General features: G+C 44.5%; 1 protein-coding gene across 1 annotated transcript; it reads right to left on the bottom strand.

Annotated features, from left to right (window-relative positions):
• Positions 1-389: 389 nt before the first annotated feature.
• LOC144141817 (uncharacterized) lies at positions 390-27,104 on the bottom strand. The gene is made up of 5 exons (XM_077673307.1): positions 26,966-27,104; positions 24,716-24,795; positions 13,663-13,704; positions 7,111-7,215; positions 390-715 (listed from the first exon to the last, which is right to left on the bottom strand). The coding sequence occupies exons 1-5, from the start codon at positions 27,073-27,075 to the stop codon at positions 543-545; spliced, it is 510 nt and encodes a 169-aa protein (XP_077529433.1). The 5' UTR covers positions 27,076-27,104; the 3' UTR covers positions 390-542.
• Between the last annotated feature and the right edge of the window lie 480 nt (positions 27,105-27,584).

Raw genomic sequence — 27,584 nt, 5'->3', positions numbered from 1 at the left:
AATGATCGTAGCATATTTTTACGAGCGAGCCGTTTTTCTTTCTAAATAGAGGTTGTTTTTTTTCAAATAGGTAGTAAGGAATTAGCTTTTACCTACTTCCTCGGATGAAAGTTAAATATTTGTATTGTGATAATTCAGTGAATTATCAAAATAAAAAGTTTTTGAAAACGCTTCCCATGGAACAGGTTAATTGTATGATTCACCATGCAATTTTAGCTGTAAAGAACAGCGCTTGTACCTTCAGGCGTCAAAAAATAGGAACAGGTTACAACGGTCTTCTTTTGTAAGAGTAATATATTTCTCGTTTAAATAATTTAACAAATTGTTTGTAAGGCTAAAACCACTCAAAAAGATCTCGCAGTTCCGCACCATTCATCATGCCATTTATTTCGTAGTAGCCTTTATTACAAATAAAACAATTCAGTCCGAAAAAACTGCGTTTAGCTTCGTGTAATAAGCATGTGATGCTCTAAATGTCAAGCACATTTTATGTACCGATGTCTTATCGTGTAAAAGTATATAGGTGTGGTGGTTACCAATGGTTAGAGGTGGCTAGTTGGCAATAAACAGTATTCCTTATATACAGGATAAAAAGGAGAACGTCCGCACATCCTTTTGAATTCTTGCCAGCAGTTACCTTTAGGTATTACAGGCATTGTTGCATGATCCGCCTTTACACGCAGTTCACACATAAACGGGTCATGTTTAAACATATCTGAAACAGAAATGTAGTAGTAATATTTAAAGTTTTGCTCTAAAGAACTATTTTACGGAGTAATATAAGAGTAAAGTTTGAAGTAATCCTTTTTTGGAATAATAGTTGGAGTAAAATCTTGTCACTGATATGGTAGCAGCACCGATTTTACAGTTTAAAAAAATTTCTTTTTTAGAAACTTGGCACGGCGGGTCCACTCAATGCGTGGTAGTTGTAGTATCAACCGTATGTACAGGCATTATTATATGGAGGTAGCCAGGTACCTAGGTACCTGTACCTGCCTGATGTATCTGTAGAAACGAATTGATAAATATTATAGCGTGTTTAAGCGTCTTATGTATAGGTTGCATTTAGGGAACTTAGCGCACTGAATGCATCATCTGAATATACATTTGCTTTCTTTACATTTTTCCGCAAATATAAAAAAAATATTATTTCACCTACTGCCATCTGAAAATATATTCTTTCAAGACTTGGGAACAGACAGAGCTGTTTCAGATATCATTATTCGAGTGAGCCAGACATAAAAACAGAAGTGTGCGACAATATTTCGTGCGAAGGTCATGCCGTTGTTTCCGAAGAAGCAGTTTCATATACAGCAAATAAACTGACACGGAAGGTTAAACCTAAGTATCGAAAAAAAAAAAGTATGTTTATCCTAAACTATGGGTTATCACAAAAGGAAGCCGCATCGCAACGCAAACGCTTTCACTTGAAGCTGCGCGTTGAACAGGTGATTTCAGAGGTGGGCTATGTGGGCGTGTGGTCCTTTTGGGCTGTGCTGCAAACTTTCGGCGTATCTTGGGTCAGGGCAGGGCCAGTTTTGTTCCCGGATTCCTTGTTTTCTACACCTGATTCAACCAGCCTGGTTTTTTGTTGATTTTTTCTTTAATTTTTATCACCATCGCCGTCGCTGCGATAGGGGCACTGGTACAGAGCGGGTGCGGCTAGCTTGCTTCTTCGAAGGCAACGTCAGTAATTTAGAAAACACCAGGAATATCCACCGAGAGCCTCCTGTGTGATTCCGGGAAAACTACGCCAGGGAGAGGCGCTGCAGTTCCGCCTTCACAAGAGGTGTTTTTCAGAAATACCTTCAAGAGCCCGCAAGAGAAAAGTTGTAAGGGGGCAGCGGAGTGGCAAGTCTATCGGAATGTCCAATGGTCAGGGGAAGTTTTCTGGATGGAACGCGAGTGGTAGCTAGGGACCGTCGGTTAGAAATTGCACAACGTGCAAGTCCAAGATTGGGGTGGGTGGTTCCACGGGTTACGCTTCTTTGGTGGATGTCCATCAGTGTGCCTCACTATGGTCACCAGCGTCACCACAATAGCATCTGGTAAGCAGCCACAGACCTTTGACTGGCCAAAATTGAATTTAGCATTGTTAGACTTATTTTAGCCGTAATAACACGTCATTCATACGGAGAGCTAGCTATGAAGATTCCTTTAGTATGCCAGTGACTCGCACAGCAAAGCTTCAGTTGTAATTATTAACGAGCTTAAACAGTTTATACACACTACATGTTCAACGACGAAAGTAATCAGCGCACTTATCAGATCCCTCATAGTTTATTATTGCCCAATATGCAACAAAATGTTCAGGCAGAAAAATTTAGGCATATTTTTAAAGACCTGCGTTTCTTACTTAGGTGCTAAACTATAAAATGTTTTATTTTAAAATGATTTCATGACAAATTTTTGTTAACCATATTGCACCGCTCACAAATATTTTTGTACAGCTTTTGCCGATTCACTGCATGTGGACATGTATCTGCGGCAGTTCTGAACTGTTGACAACGCACAACTGTTGGCAACAGGTTTTTCTCATCTGGTAATTTTTAGTTGGAATTCTGTTTAAGCAGCTCTTCAGAAACGCTGATAAAATATTATTCAACAGCTGCTTTTTATTGTTGTCATGAAGACAGTGTACGGGCGAGATTCACAGAACAAGAGCCCAGGCACCACGCAAGACGAACAGGGCCGTGTGCGAGGGAGAGCGGTCATGACTATTACAAGAGAAAATGATGAGCTTGCTAAGTAGCACCGAACTATCCACCTCAGGCCATGTTTCTTATTAAAAAAGTGCATAATCGCACGTAGTAACATAATTTTTCTCTTGAAAGGCGTCGTTGAGGCGCTGAGGTTCTGTTGAAAAATCCGACAGTATATCTTCAGATGGGATACATACGTAAAGCGAACCGGCAGCATTTTCGCTGAATTAGAACACACGACGGCAGTAATCGCTAATGTGATCTTCTTAACCCGGCCCTGGACAAATATTAGAGAAAAAGCAGTTTTAAAACGGGAAGATAGATGCATACTGTCTCCCAGGAAAATAAAAAAAACAACCCAAGCTGAGTGTACTGGCTGGTGGATCTTATCCTACGATACTTCTGGAAGGCTTGTGAGACATTGAGGTGGTAGCAAGGAACGAGCCTTCCAAAGTGAGCTGGGCTTGGGTGATACTATCGTGAGCGTATTTGGTCGACACAGACGCAGTATGTAGCACTAAGGAGTCCTGCATTTATGCTGGCTGAGGATCGTAAATTACGTAAAATCGGTAAAACTAATGGTATAGGGACAGGAATTACTATAGGCGAGGGTAGTGTTGGAAAAAACGGAGGTCCCAATTATGATGGTCCGCATAATAAGTAAATCTAAAGTGTGTCTGTAACTGCCTGGTTGAGTGGTTTGGGATGCGCAGTTTTTTTGAAAACGTACATTGTGCCACATTCCTTTTAAATAGAGCTAGATCACAGCAGGTCTTTACAACTTTGGATAACTTGTTTTGGCCGTGATTTGTGTGCAGTTGACGTGCAGTTACGGGGTGCACAATTATCCCGACTAATGAAAAATCGGCAGTGTCGGTAGCCCAACAGGTAAGCAGGGACGCGGGTTCTCGAGGTACTTAGTGCATAGCGCGTAGCAACGGCACCGCACTTGTTTCCGGAGACCAATAAATATTAACCAGTATGTCCAAACGTACACAAAGATGTGGCTCAAGTAATTGTAGATCGGTTGAAGTTGGCGGACGGGCAGTTTGAGCGGTGTTTTGCCTCGTCAGAAAAGGTCGCAGAAAGTCACGTAGAAGCCGGGGCAAGTAGAAGCCGGGGCAAGAAACACACGGTCTTTTGGGCGGAAGATTCAAACGTAGCTAGCCATTGGCATACCGTGAAGCTCGAGTAGAATCATCGTACGTGGTTGTTCACCTGTGACCAGGAGGAGTTGGGCACCAAGGGAGCCCAAGTTACGACGATAAGTGCCGCCATCGTGAATTGCATATGCACGTAGAGAAGGATGAGGTGGTACGGATTCAAGCCTGGAACCATCCAGGCGCTGTTCATCACCTATAATACGAGGTCGAAGTTGGGAAAGATGCGAGTATCAGGACTACGCCGTGCATGTCTAGCGGGTCGACGGGATGGCGTTAGATGCTCTCGGCGTCCTAATGTAGGCGCCTACACTGATATACTACTAGAAAAATTAAACTCTTGAAGGCTTTGAGGCTATTCAACAAGCCTTACGGCAGAAAGTTTTAAAGAAGAAGACCAGAGCTGAGCATGCGGGTCGGTAACAGCTCTAAAGCCACTACGACGAAGACACGGGTGGACGTGAGCGACAGCCCTGAGTACAGCAAGACTTCCGTTCCGTAATGAAGTATTTTGTTTTGCTATATACAATGAAGCCGTTGTGGCCGGCCTATTGCTTTTAGAAATAGCCACAACGCTGTTTCCACTGGATATGGTGCTAACGTCGGCGGTGGTTGCTGGGTTAAGATGTCCTCAAAAGGATTGTGGCGTAACTATGGCGAGAAACGTAACTAAGGCTTCGCCTTGAGCTGGGCCCCTTGTTTAAGCACCATTTTTGTGAGACGACATGTAATGTTTGCAAAAATTGAAATGAAGCGAGGAATGTAGGAACAGAGGCCTAAGAATCTCTTTACATGTTTAGGCAATAAGGGTTTGGGGATTCAGTACAGTCGAACCTTATCGGGGTTGAACTTAGCATCCCCGCAATAAAGAAGTGTCCACGTAGGGCAATTCGCGGTGGCAGAATTGACACTTTCATTCGTTTATTTTTAAGCGTGCAAGTGCAATTAGGTGTAAATGGCAGAATGGCTTTCAAGGTGGGAGTCGATAGTAGGAGATGAAACACTCAGATTATCGAGCTAGCCTTACCTTGTTGACCACGTGAAGCTGTGCAGTAAATAACACCATCTCGCGAAATTTAACGGGAGCAATAAGTAGGCCAAACAGCATTTCCTTAAATTGGTAAAGGTTGTAGTGGGTAATGAGCACCATGTTTTGCCATTGTTTTCCTTAACCAAAATATGCGAGTACCCGCACCTGCAGTCTAAGGAGGATACATACTGTGTGCCATGCAGGCTCTGCAGCACGCACTGAAGGCTTTGTAGGTGATGAACGTCCTCCTTGGTGATCGAGTTGAGCCGTCAGCAATTTACGTATATGCCCAGTTCTCATTTTTATAATTACTTAAAAGGACAGCCGAAGCTCAGTGACTCGAGGAACGTTCGAGGAGTTTCTTGCGGAGTAGGTTTTTAACTTCTCGCTAAAGTCAAAAGCATCCTCATTTCGTTATCATATGTCCCGAGCTAAATAACGGGTCGTTTAGCGCGGTACACATTGTCCAAAGGCGGTAAACGGACTGATGCCTGCCGTGTCTGTACAATGTTCATGAGTACTTTGACTAACGACTGTAGCAAAAAATCTTTATAGATTTTGAAACCATTGGAAAGGGGGCTACTCGGTCTGCAGGAATATCAAATACTAATATCGTTTGAGATATACTTGACTGCCTCCATTCATAAAGTTTTAGTAGCAGTCATTTGGGGCGAGTCAATGCTCAAAACCAAAATGTTGTGGTGATCTATGTGTACCGTGTGCGTAGTGCCACAGCAGCACTTCGAGAACAGACGTTATTACGTTATCGCCGTCATAAGGCGATGGGCGCAAGGACAAGTTGAAGTGGGTTTCTTTTTAGAATGTACACGTACAACACGAGTTGACGAGATGCGGCACAATAGTAGTACTTCGGAAGTAGGGCCATCTCAAGGGTTTTTCTCAGTCCTTGGTTTAGGAGTACACAAGTGAAGGTGGAGGACACCCAGAGGGCAGTTAATTAGTGTTATGTAGTCTGGCGGGGCAAAAGGTAATGAGTCAAGCACTGAGGTCATTGGAAAATACAGAAAAAAGAAGGACAATTTTGTCTACAGCAATTTTGTCTACAGCAGAAGGACAATTTTGACTACTACGGGCGGTGCACAGTCCTGTTACAACGGATGTCAATTCAACGGCATCCTGTTCGACCCTGGTCAACGACAGCATGAGAGCCTTGCAAAGCGGCACGGAGGTGTGCAATCATATCCGAAAAGTGGGCACCGCTATATATATCGTGGCGCTTACTGAAAAACCACCGTTTTGAACGTCTATTAATTTTTTTTGGTGTGCATAGTTAGCAGACGACTTGGTGGCTACGTCATAGATGCGGTTACATTTGGATGCTCTACTCCTTTGCTTTCCGATTACGAGCGCTACAATTATTCTGCGAGAAATGACGGAGGGGTTGCGGCGATCAATACTGGTTGGTAACACTGAGGTAAACACCAGCGAAGGCTGAATGTACAAGATGGAGCAGTGACGCCTAGGGGAGGATCTGAGCGACTCTAGAAGCAGCAAAGATTATATTAAGAACAGTGCCTACCGAGAGTGGTTTGGTTCAAATGAAACCAGGCGCTTGTAGCACAAATGAGCAATGTGATTAGCGCAGTAAATGAATAACAGATAGCTTGGTGGCCCGTTTTCTTAGCGACCGCCACAGGATACCCATCCGGATAACTGGTCGGAACATACTTGCTGCCAACTAATAATAAGGAAGACACTTGCTGGCCGTCCGTTCGAGGCATGGGGAAAACTGAGGGGCCTGTGATGTTAACCAGCTATTTCCCAATCATACCCCGTAGAACAGAGATCGCCGGAATATTAAATTTGTCGTGACTAAAAAATCTTGAATTTATTTGTTGTGAGCCATATCGCGCAATGTTTAATGTTAGTGTTTGCGATTAGCGAGCTTGGTTTTATTTAAAAAATATTACTATTTAAAATGTCGACGATATTTGCGCTTCATTTGAACGATAGTTCTGGTGAAAAAACAAACATATACAGGTGTGTTTTATTGCCTGCTCGAGATGCCGTTAGCGATTGGTTGCAGAGGGGTGTTTTTCAGCATCATGGTGTCACTCAGAATACACGCAAAATTATTTGCGCACCAGAAATAGAAAAAAAACTGCATTGGTGGGCGCACCAACAAGACAAGATGTGTCAGCACGTTATATGAAGATATCGCTTTTAGTTTTTGCAAAGTACAGAAAAAAATACTCACGATTGCCGTCCTCGCGGTCGTCTGCGAACATTGTTGGAACTCTGGTGAAGAACACTGCGCACATTTTTTCGACGTATGCCAGGGCCTCTGTATGAGCTTTGTGCACTGGAAAAAAATGAGACACATGTTTTTGAATATCTTGAGAAACAAAGTAGTCTAATTGGACTGTGTTTCGGTTGTAAAAAGCGCCTATTTATTTTGTTGTGTAAACAATGTCAAAAATATTCATGTTGAACCATGGCTAGTGAGTGTGTGCCGTTTATATTTAGATTCATTTGCAGTAGGCGAGCCTCTAGTTGGCCAAGTAAGTAATTTTGTAGAATATTGCTTGCTTCTGCATGAAACTGCATTTGTTCACATTTTTTAAAATTTTTATACGATCCCAAACTTGTTTTAAGACATTCAGTTTTAGCGGGGAAATTCGATATGGTACCGCAAGAAGAAAGGCTGGCGAAATTAGAAGTTGCTAAAGAAAAAAAAAACCTTGATCAATTGCTAAATGTTCGTGATTTGCAGCGGCTTTTAAACGCCCTTTATACTTTTAAGAAATGTAACACTTATGGGACAACGTGAAAAATGTTCGCATGGAGACTCCACGTTCCTAGCTTCACAATAACAATCGATGACGCTGCATTACTTGGTGTTCGTGCAATGTGAATCCTTGCTACGGGATATACGTTTTCAAAGCTTGGAGGTGCCGTCGGATTCTTACGCAATTTTGAATCGGCCAGCCTTCAAGAAATGCCAGAACGGCGGCCTACCACAGCATAACATCAGTGAAGCAGGCCGTAGTTTTAATATATTTTGTTCGACACCCCCACAACAATGTTGCGTTGGCAACTATGAGGGCCTTATCAGTGATTAGTATGTTATTGAGAAAATGGGATCGTGTCGCGTTCAAGCAAAAAATTTAAAATATGTTTTAGTTTTTTTCGTCCGAAAATTTGGCTTGTTGGACCAAAAATAGCGAATTGTTTTCGGGGGACCAACCCCATGCAGCAGGAACTCTTCTGGCAAGAATGTGCACCCAGTTAGGCAGCACTCCGGCCTCCGCTCATCGTCGACGGTATACGGCCGGATATCAGAACAAGTAAACTCGTTTCGGCCCTATGAAGTCCAGCAAAAGGACGTTGGCGCACGCACATGTTACGTGATCGCCTCTTTATATTTAGCCCGTGCCACATTGAAGAGCGAAACAGTTGACCGGACCTATGGTTTTGATTGGTTGGTGCTGTTAAAGGAAAAGACATTGTGGTGGCGTTGTTTAGGCCCAGTGCTCCTAATTTAAGTCTATCCATTGGAATTAAGGCACTAAAACAAGGTGTGTTTTTGTATGGGTGAAGCATTAAACTCTACCGGGCACTCTTGCAAGGCCGCCAGTTCCGGAACTCTGACCGTGCAGTGCCGACACGGTGTTGTTTCTCCCATAAGAGAAATGCATGGCCTCGTGTGAGCATAAATGAGACCCGGGAGAGTATGGAACCCCTTATAACATGGTTTGTTGTACGTGCGGCTTCATTACTGATTTCGGAATTTCCCTAGAAGTACAGTATGCGGACAGTAAAGGGAGAGAATGAAGAGTACAAATTCTGTTGACTTATGTTATTCTGATTTTGGAAGGATGCTTGAGAATGTTAACAGTTTGTTTCGGAGAAAGCTCAGGCGACTGTGTTAAAAGCGGGTACAACAATGTGAGATCATTCTTGAAAAGCTGGGTAGCCATTTTGTTTGAAGCAATAGGCATTGTTTTGAATAATTGTTTGTTTCGCGGTTTCAGGGGTTGTTGATAAAAAGTAGTGGCCGAGGTACACGCAGAAAACGTTTTCCTATTTTCGGTCAGTGATATGCTGCGGGAGGAATGCTACTAATACATTCTCAGCGATATCGGATGCATGCGGTGAACCAGGAGCGATCTGTGTTTGTGCCTATAGCGTACCTCAGAGTATTCTCTGGCGTGTTCCTTTCCGATGGCATATACACCGTGTTTTTATAATTTGATAAGACAAGGGTACATGATTGGAAAAGGTAGTCAGTTTTTTGCCCCTCACAGGCTAAGCTGGAGAGTTATCTATCAGAGGCGTAACCTAAGTGAGTACGGCGGAAAATAGAATGCTTCCGCAAGCGGTTTTTCCTAAATGATACTCAGCCAAACTGCCGGAAACATCCCCAAATACACAAACATTCGCTCAGAACAAACGTTGAAAAGTCACCGACAGGATAATGTACGTCACCAAGTATAAATGTATGGTCGACTTCAGCACAGTCCGGGGAAAATTTGATTGAAAGATACCGTCCACTCTTCCCCCTCAAAACCTAAACGTGGTATACAGATATACCAATGGCACTCACCACCACCTACTCCTTCCTCAGGTGTCAGGTTTACAGAAGCGCTACGTGTACTGTGGTTTTATTTTACTTTCCTTTCCCTCTCGTTGCGTGCATGCTCCGCCGCATTCCGCCAAAACTTTCATGTTTGCTATACAGAATCGCCAGCACTGGTGGCCACCTGAAAGTGTTCGTATTACCCGAAGGGTACGTGCAACGCTGTTCGCCGTCGGAAGCGGATTTTGTTTGTATTGGGTCTGTGGTAAACCAAACGTTCGCACGTTGCTCGGACTAAGAGAGAATACATCTAAACCAAGCTCGCTTTAATGGGAGTGTTAACAATATATATATATATATATATATATATATATATATATATATATATATATATATATATATATATATATATATATATATATATATATGTATATATAGCACAAGGCAGGGATCAGGGATTCAGAACAGCAGTTTATTATAAAGCGAGCTGGCCGCAGAACGACAAACCGCACACGATCATGATGACTAAGTACAAAGAGGCAGAAGCAGCTTGGCGCCACTGTGTGATGCGGGGGGGGGGGGAGATTTACAGGTCATGTGGAGAATGGTTCTGTGGGGCGCAAATCAGGGCTCACACTTATTTCTCTTTCCGAGGGAATACAGTCAGCTCAGCTGCCTGAACTCTATAGGTAATGCGGCAGACGAAGGGTTGTAGCGGGAGACGTGCATAATTTTAGTGCCGCGGCAACGGTGGTCCCTAAGAGCACAGTTAGTTGTGATGCTGCAGTCTAGATGTGGTGGTTCTTGCAGAACAGTGTAAGTACCGACAAAACGATAAAGAAATTTTTCCCAGAGTCCGGGATATTGAACAGGAGTCCAGAGTAGGACATCGTCCCTAGGGCGAAAGCTTACCTCGCGGTTGAAAGCGCGGTAGCGTTGTTTACGGTCTTGTTGCGAAGCTTGCGCGCCCAAACAAGCTTGGCAAAGGCACTGGTCCGCACGACTAATGAACTGCTCCGACCGTGAGCTTGAAGCAGGTGGCGATTCGAGGAGAAAATTTATGTCAAGGATGAGTAAGGGTTGGCGGCCGAATACGGGGGATAATTGGGAGTAAAAGGTAGTGACTATGCAAAAGTAACGCACACCAGAATGGCATCCCGGTTACTGTGGTCATATAATATATACGTGTAAACCGTGTCGGATACCCGGAGCGGAGGTCAAGGCTGGGAAAATACTCCGCTCCTTGCAAAGACTCAAAAGCTTCGTCAATTCAGGGCATCGGGTACACGTCTTAGCTGGAAATCTTGTTGGGCGCTCTGTAGTCTACGCAAAAGCGCACTGACCCGTCTTTTTTTCCTAAGCAAACTGACAGGTGAAGAACATGAACTAGATGACAGGGGAATTGCATTGCCTGTAAGCATTTCGCCAACCTGTTTCTCTGATAACTTGGCGTCCCGATGCGGCCAGATGACAAGGACGACGGTGAACACATCGGCGGCCGTCTGTTTCTAGGAAGCTTCCGAGGTGGTTGCTCGGGTGGTGGCATGGAAATCAAATGATAATTCGTGGTTCCTCAACAACTGCAGTAATGACTTTTCCTCTGTTGGGGGCAGACCGGGCCTAATTGTGGCTGCAAGGACGTCGTGGAGACATGCCGACGTGCTAGAGCGAGAACTCGGTGGTAGACAAGAAAGGGGACCAAGAGAGAGAGAGAGAGAGAGCAGCCGTGTCGTCCACAGTCGCTACAGTTGAACCTTCGAGTATTACGATATCCTTCGGGGTAGTATTCGTTGCGCCCAGTAACGCAACCCCGTACGAGAAACGCACTAGGAATGTAGGGATGATGACCCCCTTCCAAAGAAAGCCGCCAAATGGGCGGGTAAGAACATCCCCATCACAGGTGTTACCGCAACAAACCGAAATTATTCTCTCTTGTTCTGGGGCGATGACAGTGCCAACACTGGCTAATAAACAACGTGGTGATGGTGTCTCCTCAACGCTTGAGTATCCTGTGGCAGAAAGCTGAATTTCTGGTCTAGGACAGGATATTACTGCATCCGCCGAGCTGAAGAATTCCCATAATGAAACAGGTGGATGAGCACAAGGGAAGAGGACTGCACACAGGATATTATGCCAAATCCCCTCAATAAAAACACACGCACAGCGCAGGTGCGTAGTGTTGTATCACGACGTCATTTGCACCACACAATGAACATCTGTTATATGGGGTCCTAACTTTCCGCACCCGGGCGCGCAAATCTCCATTTAGAACTTATATTTAGGCTCCAGTGTCAATAAGGCCAGTTACTCTAATGCCGCGAAGCCCAGCGAAGAACGGGGGTCACGTTGGGGCATCGTCATGAAGCACTGTGGTAAAACCGCAACCGGACACTCAGTGTTGTCTGGTTCCGTGGCCTTCTTCGGTAAAGCGGGATTCACACGATGGAGAAACCCTCTCTTTCTGGCCCGCGAGGCCCGCTCACATGACCAGTTTTAGGCTCCGCCCCTCGGTGGGGATCGCCCGCGGATGCTCCAAAAAAGAAAACGCCTCCGCATGTTTTCGCTTAGCAGCCGCCATAGTTGGCGGCGGCGGCCCTCCGCAGGGAATAGAACCTGTTTTTCGCATATAGGCCGGCACAGAATCTGGCAGCGCGTGGTCATTGCGGTCACGTGGTTTTATGTTGAAGCGGGTGGAATCCGACGTGGTGAAGTGACAGGTGCTGGCACCGCTTGGAATATCGCTATTACTACAGGTGCTGTTGTAGAGAAAACAGGGACAAAAACACCTTGGAGTTTCGGGGCACAATGAGCGAACGAAAGCAAGGAAAAAAAAACCCGGTCTCGCAGGGTGCCTCGCCGAGGATCCCCTCGCTTCCTCCGTGCTGTCGTCTGCTAGTCATTCCGCGTAGCTCAGCACGCGTGGATGCGCCGCAAAGCCGAAAAATCCAGTCACGTGCTGTTGACGTCACATATCCGTCCGCCTCCACGCGCCTCCTTATCCTTCGTGTGAATCCCACTTAGGCGACGACCTGATCGGAGCTCCAGGCGCGTATTCAGAGGTGAAGACGGCAGGATTGAGTCGCATGCTCCAATACTTGCAAAGCACGGAATCCGATCAGCCGTGTACTGAAGCGAGCTTGCCACAGAATGACAAACCGCCCACGATGATGCGAATTAAGAGAAACAGACAGAGCTACCTGACTCCACTGGGTGATGATGGGGGATTTACAGGTGATGTTGAGAAACGCTCTTTGGGGCGCAAATCACCCCTCACGCATTCCTCCCTCCGAGGGAAGGCAGCCATCTCACCGCAAATCACCGCTCTCAATACATATAAATGTGTGAGTATGTTAGGTGTGTGTGTTTGTGCGTGTGTGTGTGCGTATGTGTGTGTGCGGGTGCGTGTGCGTGAGCGTGTGTAGGTTTGTGTGCAATTGTACCCACAAATAACCGCACCGGAATCTTTGAACCACACACTTTTAAGCATGTCTCATTTCAATGTATGTTAATATGTAAACGGTAGCCAAAATTCCAGCCACTCTTTTGAAACAAATATAAACGCGTTTGTGCTTTAGAAATAACATTGGCGGGATGATAGTTTATAATAATTGTACCACCCTTTACCACTTATGTATAGAAATTTTTCCCTGAAATTATTTGTAATAATATACGCAGCGGAATGCCGTCTCAGTGCAAATTTATGAAGAATATGTAAACTGTGAATAAAAGAATTTCCAGAAAACGCTATGTTCTAGCTCGAATACACCGTATCAATACGCGGGCGTGGTGAAGGCAAGAATAGTGCGCGACTCACGGGATATTCGGTCTTGTACAGGAATGTGGATATTTCATACCGGTAATGCTCTACCATGCTTAGAAAAATTAAAAAAATAGAGTACTGAGCCGCTCGTGTTAATAGTCGTACTTGCATTAAAATGCCATACTGTAACGGCTTCTACGCAGAAAAAGCATTTGACAACTTCTTGCGAAGCAGCGGAAAGGTTTTACGCATCTGTAATAAGATATGTGTAATAGATGCATGTACAAGTCGTACCTTAATTACTCCCCGTACTGTGGCAAAAAAACGCGACGTGCATCACAAAATGAATGTTCGTACACAAATTAAAAAAAACGCCTGGAGATTATAGATTAGAGCGTACATGAGCTGAGGACCCCTGAACGTTTGCCTTACGAAAAAAGGCAAACGTGATACAAAAAAGTGATACATACATCTCTTCATTGTGTAACACACTCCTTCCGAGCAGACGGTCTCTGTTAGGAAAACAGGTAGTATTAGAATGTTTAGATAGTTTACAGTTAAGTTGCCAGAGACTCAGCGCTTGCGAAGTTTTGTATTTGTTCGTACCGCTGTGTTTACCTCTTAAAGCGACCATACTTTCTTCTAAACATATTGAACGCTGTAGAGTGTACCGCCAAAAGATGTACTATTATGAGCAATATGAAAGGGAACACAGGAACGCGTGGCAAAAAGCCTCGAAACAGACTCAGAGAGATGCGCGGATGGCGCTGTGAAAAACAGAGGGAGAAAGGAAGGCGCTCTTCCACTAACTGTTGGCACTCCTACTACACCGGAATTTCTACAAAGCAGCAGTTTACGACATTCCGCCGATAATATGGTATCGTCCGCCAGCCGATAAGACGCACGGTGGGAATGGAAATGGTTGATAGAACAACGTTCCATTTCCACTTTGTTTCCGACGGCGGCCGCAGCGTATCATTCATAGCTGGGTCTGAGGGTGTTTTCTACGCGTTCCTGTGTTCCCTTTCGTATTGCTCATAATAGTACAAGCAACTTGTCTACGGCACGCAAGAAATACAATAAAATCCTAACCAATTACAGTTTTACGCTTCGCCTAAATTACTGTAAGCATGATCGTTGCCAAACTTTCCGTATCTTTTAGGTACACGTATCCTGCACAATAATTGTGACACAGCAGTTTTCTGTTATGCAGAAGGTTTTTATAAAGAAGTTGTGCAAATAATTGATCAAGTGTACTAAAATTGCATGCAGTATTCTGGAACGATGGCCAAAACATTAGTTTAGGTAGTAGGGAAAGTTGCAGTAAGCTTTTCTAACGGTTACCTTTCCCCCAAATCTACGAGATATCTAAAGAAATAATCCTGAACCTCCATACCTAGACACTGACACAGGTGATATCATAGTATATTTGGCACTTGTTTTTAATCCTCATTACGGCCCTTGCAGTGGTTTTTGAGTTTTAGGCGATAACGGCGCGCTTTACTGCCTCGATGACAGCTTAAACTAACTAGGTGGGCTTTGCCCAACAATAAGCTTGTACGTTCTTTGTATTTCTACTTTCACCGTACTCTCAACTTCGTTGACCGCAAAATATAGGGTTTATTTTAAAGACGTAATAAAGTCGTGGGAGGTCGAGTTTATACTCGTATGGAACGAGTCTCTGCAGATGGGTGTAGTGGAGGTCGTACCTTTTGGCACGACGGAATTCGCGCAGCTGACAAAACTGCCTATCATAAAATCCAGTGGCCCTTTCTAAAAGCGCCGGCCGCTCTTGAATAATGCAGGACCCTGGTACCCAGTGTCCTGAAAAAGGTCATTGACTCCATCTTGTGTTTGGATTAGATAAAAAGTGAACAGTGTCATGGCTTGCACGGCTAAGCTGCGATACGCGGTTGTGTTGTTTATACGTGGTCGACATTAGGAGGTATCTTCTATTCTCAGTCCGACAAATAGAGCGAATTGTCACGGGGGACGCCACTGTTTAATGGACAAACGTGTGCTGCCTACAGTTGTAGCCATGGCACCCTCACCATTCTGGTAGATTCCATCGCTAGGGGGTCAGGCTGATTGCTCATCCGCGCTTCTGATGACGATAGCATCTGCTTGACTTTCTCCGCAAAGCCAGTAGACCCCATTGCAACTGTTGCAAGGGAGAAGAAACGAACTATAGAGCGTTTGTTATCTCCTGGCCCCATTGTTATTTTGAGTGAAGAGTATTTGCCACCTAGGTCAGCCGACTAGGCAATCAAATATTTACTGTAAAGGCAGCTTATTAAATGGGTCCTGATCATGGAGGTTCGCAGATGGTGACAAAATCTGTTCCATGACTTCAAATCGATGAGTTTAACTCTAGTGCTTCTAACGAACTAGTGCTTCCACGCGTGTCCACACCTGTCTCTTCCTATTCGCGTACTTTATGTTTTCTGCTTAACTCCACTCCACAAGTAAAAATTTGCACACTCGGGTCCACACATGGTTAACGTGCGGGGTTTACAACCGGATTTGCTTCCCGGCAGCATAAATGTGTAGCCTGAGCAAAGTTAAAACTTGATTCCACGGCTTCGTCCAGGCTTTACTACTTGTAAAAACTGGAAGTTGATTTCGAACCTAAACAATGTCTCAATCAACTCGCTTTTGCCGGAGCATATTTTTCTGAGCCGTAAATAAAATATTCACCGTAATACTGTTCTACCTAATCAATGACCACGCGTGTTGCTCCAACTACGGATAACAACACCTAATCAAAATATAATCCATGGTAACTGCACATTCCAAACTTTTTTATCACCACGACCGTTTCTTTCGCATCTGTTGCAGGAAATAAGATGCAATATATAAAAAAAGTGTTCAGAAATGCGAGTGTACGAGATTTCATTTTCGTGGTACGCGGATACGTGGAAACCAAACGAAGGTTTCACCGCGACATTTTATTAGCATGAACAAACGCTGAGAAACCTGGATGCTGTGAGGAGAGACACATGACTGAACCCCGAGTCTGTCTTCCGCTGGATGTGTTGCCTCCACCCAGTCTTGTGGACAATACCGCAATGACTTTAGATGTGAAAATCGCTTTTGAAATGGAGTACACGCTGGAGTGGGGGAAGGTTTCAGCCTATGGGGGTAAGACTCTTGCAGTTTCTTCGTTCTGACGATATATAAAGATGTCATTGAGCAGGTCCGCGACCTTTGCTGCGCAAAGCTTTTAGAAGCTGGTATTTTGATTCTGAAGCTTGCATTAGGGGCATGTGATAAAACTAAAAGTTTGATATCAAAGTTGCCACATCATCACTCCCTATTTTCATTTTTCAGATAACGCACACAATCATTTTTACGATTTTTACGGCAGTTTTTGGAAAATATAGAACAGAAAAGCCATAACTCATGCTTTTCCTGAGCGCAGGCGTCGGTATACAATTTCAAGAAATTGTATGCAATAGTTGGATGCATTCCAATACTCTTCAAGCATATGTTTATTCGTGCTGACGTTCGTCGCACGCCATGAGAATAGAAAAAAAACGAGAATTGTGTGCTGTAAATGTGACCTTTACTGTTAAGTATGTGCTTGTGTATGCGTATTACCACGTTGCACCTGCGACAAATACCACGAACCTCTTTGCTTGTGTCCAATGAGCGTCATGGAGATGCCCACGGTTTATATTTACTTATAGGTTATTCTTGAATTATTCTAAGCAATGCAGCGCTAGTGGTACCGTAAACACAATCTGCCACAAAACAATATCTACGGTTGCAGCTCACACTAGCTCTGGTTACTTTTATTATATATCAGTGAGATTTAAAGTAATATCTGTTTACGGTCACATTATGTGCGGATGTCTGACCCAATAAAGGCAATTTAAATACCCCCAAGATCCCCTACCCTGGCAAGCGGAGATTAATCAACTGACGAAATGTGTAAGTATTTTCAGAAGGAAGGAAATGTACAGAAAAGGAGATACATTTACCAAATCTAGCGCGTCAGAGCCGGTCAATGTTTTATCAAAAGTATGCCTGTACAAAACGTAACCATGGTAAAATGTTTGGGGGTCCATATAATGTCTGATCTAAAGTAAAACCATCATCTCGATACCAAAACCACAAAATAAATTCAATCACTCTGATTTATTAGGCGCAATCTGCAATCAGCTAACACATCTACAAAGCTCTGGTCTATCAAACACTAGTTTGATAACAGATCGAATATGCTGCTAAAATCTGGTACCGCCTCAGCCGTATTTCGGAAATAAACTTGAAGCATCCCGAAATAAAGGTGCACAATTCATGCTCAGGAACTGGTCGCGAACATCAAGCATAGGAAAAAGAAAAAAAATCCTGAACCTACCACCTCTAAAACAGAGTCGGCTCCATAGCATTTTATCGGTTTTTTATAGGCTAAGCAACAGCTAGTCTTCTTTCCTTGTCTCGCACATAAAACCAGCTAGTCGCGTTTTTTCTCGTTTAGATCTTGAAGTCAAAATCTCGCCAGTACTCATAGGTAAAAATCTGTATTTCTTTTTACCAGTCTAACTTGATGTTCGTAAATCCAATCAGCTCACAGGTAACCTCTTCGCCCCTCATTATCCAAGGCTGATTCATCACAGACAGTTATTTCTCAAAGTATAAATAATTTTTCAATGTACTGTCCTTTTTGAACCTGCTGATTTTGTCCGGTGATATATGTTTGTGGCATTTTGAACCTGAGTCATTTTTAACTCGGTCATTCTTGAAATTGGGTAACTGTTGCGTTCCTTATAGTGTACCTTTATTTTGCAACTATGAATTTTGACATGAATATGTTTACAATTGCATGTCCATGAGGGTTGGTTTTCCTAATGCTACAATGTGTTTTCTTTCACTCCCACCCATATATAACCCCGCAAGGGCCACTAGAGTAAATAAATAAAAAAATTAAAATATATTACCAATATTTTATAGCCGGAGCTCCATAAAGCTTACTTTATTAATGAGCTCATGCATAGAGACCCTTCCCTTACCAGCTGGCAAAAAATCTAAAAAATGCCTATAAATATTATGTCATGATTTCAAATGGGAAAAACATACATAAAAAGCAATATAGATGAGATAATACGACAAGAAAATAACTCAGTAAAACGTCCTAGATTATCACACGCTATGTAAAATTAATTCTAGTGTTATTTGCCGTTGATTTTGTGTGTTGATGATGATGTTTGGATGTTTATGGCGCAAGGCCAACTGGGGCAAAGAGCGCCAAAACAATAGTGATATATGAGGGGTGAAACCTTAAACCCTACGTAAACTCAGCAAAAACAAAAGTAAAATCACAAAACGAAAATGAGCATGACTGGTGTATAGGGCCAGATTTCATGATGCGTGATAGGAAATGAGGTTTAAAAACTTGACGTCGGACAAAAACTCAAACACACGTTTCACGGAAACAATGGCATCGTCACCTAGAAAAAACGACGGATGTAGGGGAATATGTTGTCTGTAGAGTTCTCTGAAGTGTTTGTGTCGTGTTGTGTGAAGTGCCTTGCATGTGATTAGTATGTGCACTACGGATAGGGCCTCTCCGCACCTGCTGCACTGGGGTCTAGATGATCCCGTCAGCAGATACGAGTGCGTCGCATGGGTGTGCCCTATCCGCAGCCTACCCAAGGCGACTTCCGTGTGTCTGTTGTGTGAGTCAGTTGTGTATCGTCCCAAGTGTGGCTTTATTACGTGTAGTTTGTTATCTGTCTGTTCATTCCACTGTGCTTGCCATTTCCTACGAAGGTGTTGTCGAATTTGTGGTTTAAGGTCACTCTGTGGTAGCATTTTTATATCTACTGTGTTCCTTAGTGCAGCAACTGCGGCGTTCTGATCCGCAACCTCATTGCCAGCAATCCCAGCATGGCCTGGAACCCAGCACAACACCAGAACAAGTTTTTGGGCATATATAGACATGATAGTGTTGAAAACCATATGGACAATTCTGTTTTTGCATGGCTTGTATGGTGCCAATGCGCGCACAACGCTCAAGGAATCTGTATATATGATGGACTTCGAGATTTTGTGTTCAAGAATGTGTTGTGCAATGAGTAAGATGCCATATGCTTCAGCTGAGTAAATTGTGGTGTATGTACTCATTGTTCTGCATGCATCAAAGTTTGGTCCATGAGCAGCGCAAGACACTATGGTTGCAGTTTTTGATGCATCGCTATAAAACTCTGCATATTGATACTTGTACTGGAGGGACAAGAAGTGCTGCAAAATTGCAGTTTGTGGTACCCTGGTTTTATCAATATTCGTGAAAGACAAGTCACAACACACAGGTTGAAGCTGCCAGGGTGGTAAGACGTCAGTAAAAGAAGATGTGTAAATGTCTAAAAAGGAGATGTCGAAATTTGAAGCTTCCTGTCTCACTCTAAGTGAGAACGGCAAAGGAACAGACGGGCGATTTACAAACAGTGGCGATACGGATGTATCATTAAAAACAGGTTTAAAAGGATGGTTATTGAAAGATGAAATTTTAAAAGCGTAGAGAAAGTCCACATACGTTCGTTGGTACTCAAGGCACCACTTATTACATTCAACATATAGACTCTGGGCCGGGCTAGTCCGGAAGGCACCCGACACAAGGCGCAGACCCAAGTGGAGTACTGGATCAAGACTTTTTAGGATTGTTTTCGATGCCGACCCATACACGACACTGCCGTAGTCTAATCGAGACCCGACTAACGCGGTAAAGACCCGAAGAAGCAGTTCTTTGTCTGCACCATAGGATTGGTGGGAGAGGACCTTGAGAATGTTTAGTGTTTTGAGGCATTTATGTTTGAGTGCTTTGATGTGTGTAATGAACGTGAGCTTTTCGTCAAATATGACACCTAAAAACTTGTGCTCCCGTTTAACAGGAATAGGTGCACGGTTAAGCGTAATCTCAGGGTCGGCCTTAATCCCGCGCTTGCGGGAAAACACAACACAAGTACTCTTGGCCGGGTTCAGTTTAAACCCGTTAAGGTCCGCCCAGCCAGCAAGTTTCTTAACACCGAGCTGTACTTGACGTTCGCATATTGACAGGTTACAGGATTTAAAAGATATTTGCACATCGTCTACATAGATGGAACAGGAAATGGTCGGCTGCAATGCCTTTCGGAGGGAGTTCATCTTAACTATAAACGAGGTGCAGCTTAGAACTCCACCTTGCGGCACACCATTTTCCTGCAAATATACATTGGAGAGTGCACCGCCAACCCTCACTCGAAAGGTTCGTTCGGCCAAATAACTACAAAGAGTGTTCATCATGTTGCCAGAGACACCAAATGACTTAAGGTCCCTGAGGATGCCGTAGCGCCAGGCTGTATCAAAAGCTTTTTCAATATCGAAAAATACAGTAAGGCAGAACTGGTTATGGACAAATGCATCTTTTATGTAGGATTCCAGTGCAAGAAGTTGATCATTGGTAGATCGCCCCACCCTGAAGCCTGCCTGGCAGCCCTCGAGAAGTCCGTTGTACTCCAGAAAGTACACGAGCCTACGGTTTATCATCTTCTCGAGGAGCTTACACAGGCAGCTTGTCAGGGCGATGGGACGATAACTTGCGGGAGAGGAAGGGTCCTTCCCCTCCTTCAGAAAGGCCACAACTATGGCCTCCTTCCAAGACCTTGGAAGCTGCCCCGAAAGCCATATTCTGTTGTAGAGGTGTAGGAGTGTCTCAAGAGTGTCTGCGTGTAGGTGTTGTATCATGGTGTATGTAATGCTGTCTGCCCCTGGAGCTGAGTGCTTACAAGTGGAAAGAGCAACCTTCAGCTCATGAAGTGTGAATTCAGAGTTGTAAGCAGAATTCGACTTGTTCTTGTCTCGTAAGGGCTTCTTTTCTGCATATGCTTTATGTTTAATGAAAGTGTTGGTGTAGTGTGCTGAACTGGACACGTGTTGGAAGTGTTGTGCAAGTGTGTTAGCCTGGTCTTCCAGTGTGTCCCCTGTTGTACTAACCAAGGGCAGGCTGTGCGTCTGTTGTCCTTTTAGTTTTCGTATTCGTGTCCAGACTTTGTGTGTGTCAGTGTATGAGTTGATGGAAGTGAGGAAGGTGCGCCAACTCTCCCTTTTCGCCTCACGACGCACTCGCTTCCCAAAAGCCTTTGCCCGTTTAAAAGAAATGAGGTTATCTGACGTGGGGTACCGGCGAAGGACACCCCACGCCTTGTTCTGGGCCTCTCGCGCCCGCCTACAGTCCTCGTTCCACCAGGGCCCCCTTGGGTTGCGGGACGCACTGGAGGCCTGGGGCATGGACTTTTCGGCGGCGTCGAGTATGTGCGCCGTGACGAGTTGGGCTGCTTCCTCCACGTGTAGGTGTTTTATGGATGCGTGGTGCAGTTGAGATGTTTGTGTGAATGTGCTCCAGTTTGATTTTGATTCATTAAACCTTTTATGGGAAGATGGACTGCATGGACCTTTACCTATGTACGTTAGGGAAGTGGGGAAATGGTCACTACCATATGGGTCTGTGCCCACACCCCACTCAAGACATGGAAAGAGAACTGCGGAACCAATCGCCAAGTCAAGATGCGAGTATGTGTTGTGTCCTAAGTTATGGTATGTAGGCTGTTTTTTGTTGAAAAGGCATGCTCCGGAGGATGTAAGAAACTTCTCTATCAGGCGACCTCGGGCATCCGTTCTGGAGGAGCCCCAAAGAGAGTTGTGCGCATTAAGGTCGCCTGTTAGTATGTATGGTTCGGGCAGCTGGTCAACCAGCGCCTCGAAATCAGAGCTCAGAAGTGCAAAATGAGGACGAATGTAAATGGAGCATACCGTTATTAACCTATTAAATATTATCGTACGGATTGCTACAGCCTCAAGGGCAGTGTTCAGAGTGACAGGGTGGCAGGCTAAGGATTTCCGGGCGACAATTGCCACACCTCCTGAAGACTGTGTGCAGCCAACCCTGTCCTTTCTGAAAACCATGTACCTATTTAAGAAATTTGTTTGTTTAGAATTGAGGTGGGTTTCCTGGAGACACATGACACTTGGCTGACTGGCATGCAGAATCTCATACACATCGTCAAGGTTTTTAAGGAGGCCTCTGCAGTTCCATTGGATGATGTTTTCTGTTCCCATTATTTAAGTTTAAGAATAACTGGAGTGTGTGTGTGTGTGTTTGTTCATGTGTCGTCTTTCGGGGCTGTTATTCTAGGATTTTTAGGCTTTTCTGTCTGCTTGGACATCGGAGGCCGCTCCTTGCGCTGCGTCGCAGGCAGGAGCGGCGTGACATCCATCTCCTCGTCGGATGCCAGAAGGGTGCCCGGCGGACCAGGCCCCCCGGACTTGGCCCCCTTTCGGGAGCCCTTCGTTTGAGCTGCCACCGCCGAGGGCGTCCGGGGCACCAGAGGTGGCACGGGAGGGGCGGTGGCGGCGGGAGCCGATGCGGGGCCCCCGATGTCCATCCGCTCGGCAACCTCCAACGCACTGGAGGACGGGGAGGCAGAGGCGGGAGCCGCACCGGTCCCCACAGAAGAGGTTGTCACCACAACCGCTGCTGCCTCAGCAAGCGGCGTGGCAACGGATTGGGCTGCCTGAGGCACCCCAGGGGGGGGGCGGAAGAGGGACCAGGTCAGACTCGCTGAACTGGGTCCCTGTGGACACCAGACGCCGCTCCGCCCCCCGGCGAGCCGCGTCGGCGTACCTCCCCAGGGGGAAAGAGGCGAACCTCTTTCGCGCCTCTGGGAAGGTGATGTTCTCAGTTACCTTCACATTAATGATCGCCTTCTCCTGCTTAAACTTCTCGCACGTTCGAGAGTAGGCGGCATGAGGTCCCTGGCAGTTGGCGCAGGTGAGGGTTGACGATGGACAATTATCGGAAGGATGATCATGCTGAGCGCACTTTGCGCAGGTCAGACGACCACGGCAGGAGTTGGTTCCGTGCCCGAACCGCTGGCACTTAACGCAGCGGCGCGGGTTTGGAATGTAAGGACGAATGGAGCATCGGATGAACCCTGCGTTGATGTGGTCAGGAAGTGAGGAGCAGTTGAAGGTCAGGATAATGTGTTTCGTGGGGATTACCTTATCATCTCTACGCATCGTGATGCGGCGCACGGCTGTGACACCCTGATCCTTTAGACCTTCAAGAATGTCGGCATCTGTCTCATTAAGAAGATCTGCCTCAGAGATCACCCCCTGCGAGCTATTCAGGCTGCGGTGGGGTGTGACCCTGATGTCCAGATCGACCATTTTCGTCTGACCAAGAAGTGTGGTTGCCTGCTGTTGGTTTTTTACTTCAACAAGTACTTCACCTGTGCGTTGGTTTTTGGCATTGTAGGTTTTCCCAATTATTCCATCAAGGTATTTTGTAATTAAAAATACTGATTGTGAAGCAAGAGGGCGCGCTGAATCAAGAGATTCGACAACAAGGAAACGAGAGTATTTGTCTGGCTTGGGGAAGCTCATACTTGAAAGTGGAGGGAAAGATACTTCGGTGCGGCCCGTTTTCAGGGACCGATCACGTTTGGAGGGGGGTTTTGAATTTTCCATACAGCATAGAAAAAAGCAGGGGACGGGGGTACTTTCTTCTCAAACCTTACCCTGATAGCCTGAGAGGTCCCGGAGCTCCCTGCCTGGTAAACAGACAGGGAGCCCATCCGCCGGAGCTTGACCTGGGCTCCGACGGCCACCGTTTGAGGCTTCTACCCTTCACCTTTAAACACATCACCACGGTAGGTTACAGTTTATGTTGGGGGCTCGGGGTCCGCGGTGTCGCCAACACCGTCACCATGAATACTCAAGGTGCCCCGTGCGGGGTTGATTTTGTGTGTGTTTGTTCGTAGGTGTCAGTCAGAAAATCTCGACTAGAAGGTATCCTGTCGCACCGCTCTTGTTGAACGATTCAAAACATCGAATTTTTCAGGATGGAACCGCATACTTCAGGAACAAAGCACAGAAGAACATCAAATAAAAGTGAGCTGCCGAGACTGTGTTCTGTGGTATTTTCAAAATGGTTGACGAAGCACTGTGAACTACCCATCGCACTGAAACGCTGTTGGAGGAAATTTGTGTATGCTTTGCAACTGCAGACAGCAATTCAGGCGTACCGGGCCCGATTTCTGAAAATTTTATATTGGGTGTTCACCATACTATTGACAATAATTATGCAGCAAAAATTGGTTACCTTCTAAACGAACTTCGATAACCATTCATACTAGTCAGTAGTGCTGTCCTGCTAAATTCTAAATTCTGATGAGCCAAGTGCAATATGAAACGGTGATGAAGGACTAAGCACTTTTGCTGCCGCAATCAAAAAGTAAGTGAAATCCACAATGTGCGGTTTTAACGAGATATTGCAATACTACGAGTTGTTCTTGTAACTAACAGACCTTTCTATACACTTTCACATTGCTGCATTTCTGCAAGTTACACGTTTGAAGCAACGTATACTAATACATGTTGCTATAAGCACATTGCAGAAATGAAAAAAAAAGAACCTCGCGCTTACAAATTGTAATATTTGTAGTGCAAACAGAAAGTATTGCCAGCAAGAAAATTGGAAATACATACCAAGTTCAACGGTCACTCGCATAGCACTCGGGGGGTGACCAGGCACGCTGCCGAATTTCCCTCGGAGAAGTTTTGAAATGCTGCTCGACGAAGAAAATTATAGCAAGTGCGCAGTAAGTAAAAGCAATGCGCGGGCAAAAAATAACCACTGATCAACTGAATGTATTACCCTACATCAACGGCCGAAACCGGGACGTAGGTGGAAACTGTTATACATTGCAATCTCAGAATTGTCGCCAGTGCCACTGATACTTTTTCACCTTGGTTGTACAAAAGAAATGTGATAGCCTGGCCTTCTCGCAACGCACACACTCTTCTTGTTATCTGTTCAATTTCACAACGGTTTTACCGTCGTATAGAAAAATTTTGTCTTTTTGCAATGCTTTCTGTCGAATCTAAGTTTGTGTATTGATTTGGAATTTAACCCAGTACGCGGGTACAAATCGTAACGGCAATGCGTTCGCCGGGAGGCGTGCCGGTGAATGAAATTGAATTGATTAGATACAACAAAGCCGTTTTATTTTTACCTGATATTTTTTCGAAAAACATTTACTTCCAGGCCAAAAAAGCAAAAGCAGCAAGATATGGTACATATTGACTGTTGTATCACACTCGAATTAAATGGTAATTTAGTGCTGCCCTAAAAGGTTGCAATATTTTTTCACCACAAAAATGAGTCGAAAATGAGTTTTCTAGAAAACACAACATACACTAACGGCGAGTGTTCGCCAACGCACTTCAGCGACTTACGCTACATTAACTACTAGTGCAAATACGCGGGTAATTTTAAATCTACTTTCAAATCTTTTGTATTGCAGGCAACCGAAAAGTGTAGAAAACACCTGCCAGATGACTGCTCGGACAATTATACACAACTTTCTCATAAAAATAGGATCAAAGAAAGCTCCTTCGTAGTTTCTATTCACGCAGCTGTCACAGCTGCCACCTTTTTCCTTCTATGCTGTGGTCGTCGTGTAAAGTACAGCGCTCTTATGTTTTATGATAATCACTTAGCCTCTGAAAGAAGCTGTTGGCAATCTCTAAAAGCTTTTTAATGACGGTAAATACGTAGCCTAGAGAAAATTATAGTCAATTCGTCAGAAAAACGATTGGCAAATTCTTAGAAATTGAAGCCAAAAAATTTCGACCTATTTTCGAAGGTTTTTTTTAGTGACAGAGGTTGCTGTGCTTTTTTTATTAATTGGGATTGCAAACTGAGTACTCACAAGCGCGTACCGATTTGTCTATGTAACAATAGTGACCGATTTTGTTTCGCAAAAATGTATCACATCAGTGAAAGTGAACGCATTCTTTTGGTGCACATTGTTCTGCGTGAGAAAACGATTACGAGTATTCATTAGAGAGAATAAGCCACAACGAGAAATTGTCGCTGGTGATGCAAAACGTAAAAAAATTACCTTGACAAATAATATTTGCAGCGATGCATTAAGTTATTTGCCCAACGTTTCCGAGGTAAACTGACTTTGTCATTGAAGCGATTGGAATACAACCAATGTGTGTTTCTGGTGTTGGCAGGATTTGATCCTAAGTTCTCCTCATGAGCCCTAAAACCAAGCTTCCCTCACCTCAAGGAGCATTATAAAACAGTGCTAGGTGTAATAATTAGAGATAGACAATGCCCCCGTGGGTAAAAGGCAATATTGTACCCCGGGTGGGCAAAAGAAGTGGAATTGGGCAGGTTATACATTGAATGAGTACAGAACGAACGCCATTCCTTTGTACATAAGGACAAGAGTAAACAAAATGCGGGGTGCCTCGGAATTTGATAAAGATAACTTAAAAAAAGAAAAACTGCTGCCATGTGAGCATTCGCCACGGTAAGTTAGAGGGAGAGTGAAACCTCGGTACGTGTGTGCCTGCTGCCTCTATGCGGCAGCAGGCATACACGTACTGAGGAGGACGCTGATAATGTCGATGGTGATGGCATATTGGGTGGACCCTGTTCTCCGATCCAGTGTTGTATAGAAACAAGTGCTGCATTTGTACACTCGTAGTCGCATATATGAGACCCTATGAATGAGCAGCATATATCAGCAGCATTTATAAAAAGTGCTTAATACGCTCGTAGCAGCAAAACAAAATACTAATGCATAAAAAATAATGGGTTCCCACTAGTGAAATAAAAGGTGTTTGATGATACCGTAAAAATGTCATATCTACAAGAGGATAATAAATTAGAACCATACTTAATTCAAGACAACACGAAAAGCAACACAGGCATGCACTTACGTTGCTTCTGCTCGAGAATAATTTCGCCAGAGGTAGACGACTTCGTCTGTAATGTTTATCACGGCATCAACGAGACACATGATGCACTCATCTCTAAGTGTCCCATTCATTGTCCAAATATACTTCTTCGGATCGTCCAGGAACTGCAACACGAAACTAGTGATGGCATGTAAAGAAACTGCGAAAATGAAGCGTGCCCTAAATGGTGGATAACTTTCAAGCTTCCAGAAAGAAACACCTAAATTGCCAATAATAAAGTTGATTGTGTAGTTGATGGTGCAGAAGTGAAGTAGCAATCTGGTTATAACAGAACCTGCTCTGTTTTCATGCTACGTAGAAAGCTATAAATGTACCAAACGCCGCTTGCAACAATTCCCTGTTACTTCACTTTCAATACAGCTAAGCAGCCAGTCGACAAAGGCGGAATGCCCTTAAGGGCCACCAAAAAATAACAAAAGCAACTATGGCGCACTGATTCTAAAACTTCACACCCCCAGACATCGCACCATAATTCTTACTTTAATTAGGGCTGTGTGCACTTTTGTAGTAGTGATTGTCAAGTTAATGGTTTCCAGCCCTTGAAACCTGGTTAGTTTCACTCTGTTTTTCTTGCATCATG

This window comes from Haemaphysalis longicornis, unplaced genomic scaffold (genome assembly GCF_048455015.1).
Source record: "Haemaphysalis longicornis isolate Haplotype H1 unplaced genomic scaffold, Haemaphysalis longicornis Haplotype H1 scaffold_6, whole genome shotgun sequence".
NCBI classification, from domain to species: Eukaryota; Metazoa; Arthropoda; class Arachnida; order Ixodida; family Ixodidae; genus Haemaphysalis; species Haemaphysalis longicornis.
The sequence above is the reverse complement of the archived record's forward strand: the minus strand, read 5'-3'. Positions and strand labels throughout refer to the sequence as shown.

Bases quoted from the DNA above. Each gene is read 5' to 3' on its own strand.
- LOC144141817 (XM_077673307.1), bottom strand. From the start codon at position 27,075: ATGAATGGGACACTTAGAGATGAGTGCATCATGTGTCTCGTTGATGCC. The intron at 13,705-24,715 runs GTATGTATTTCC...TTTTCCTAACAG, and splicing joins GCGAGTGACCGTTGAACTTG to AGACCGTCTGCTCGGAAGGA. The intron at 7,216-13,662 runs GTATGTATCACT...ATTTTTTTCCAG, and splicing joins GTGTTACACAATGAAGAGAT to TGCACAAAGCTCATACAGAG.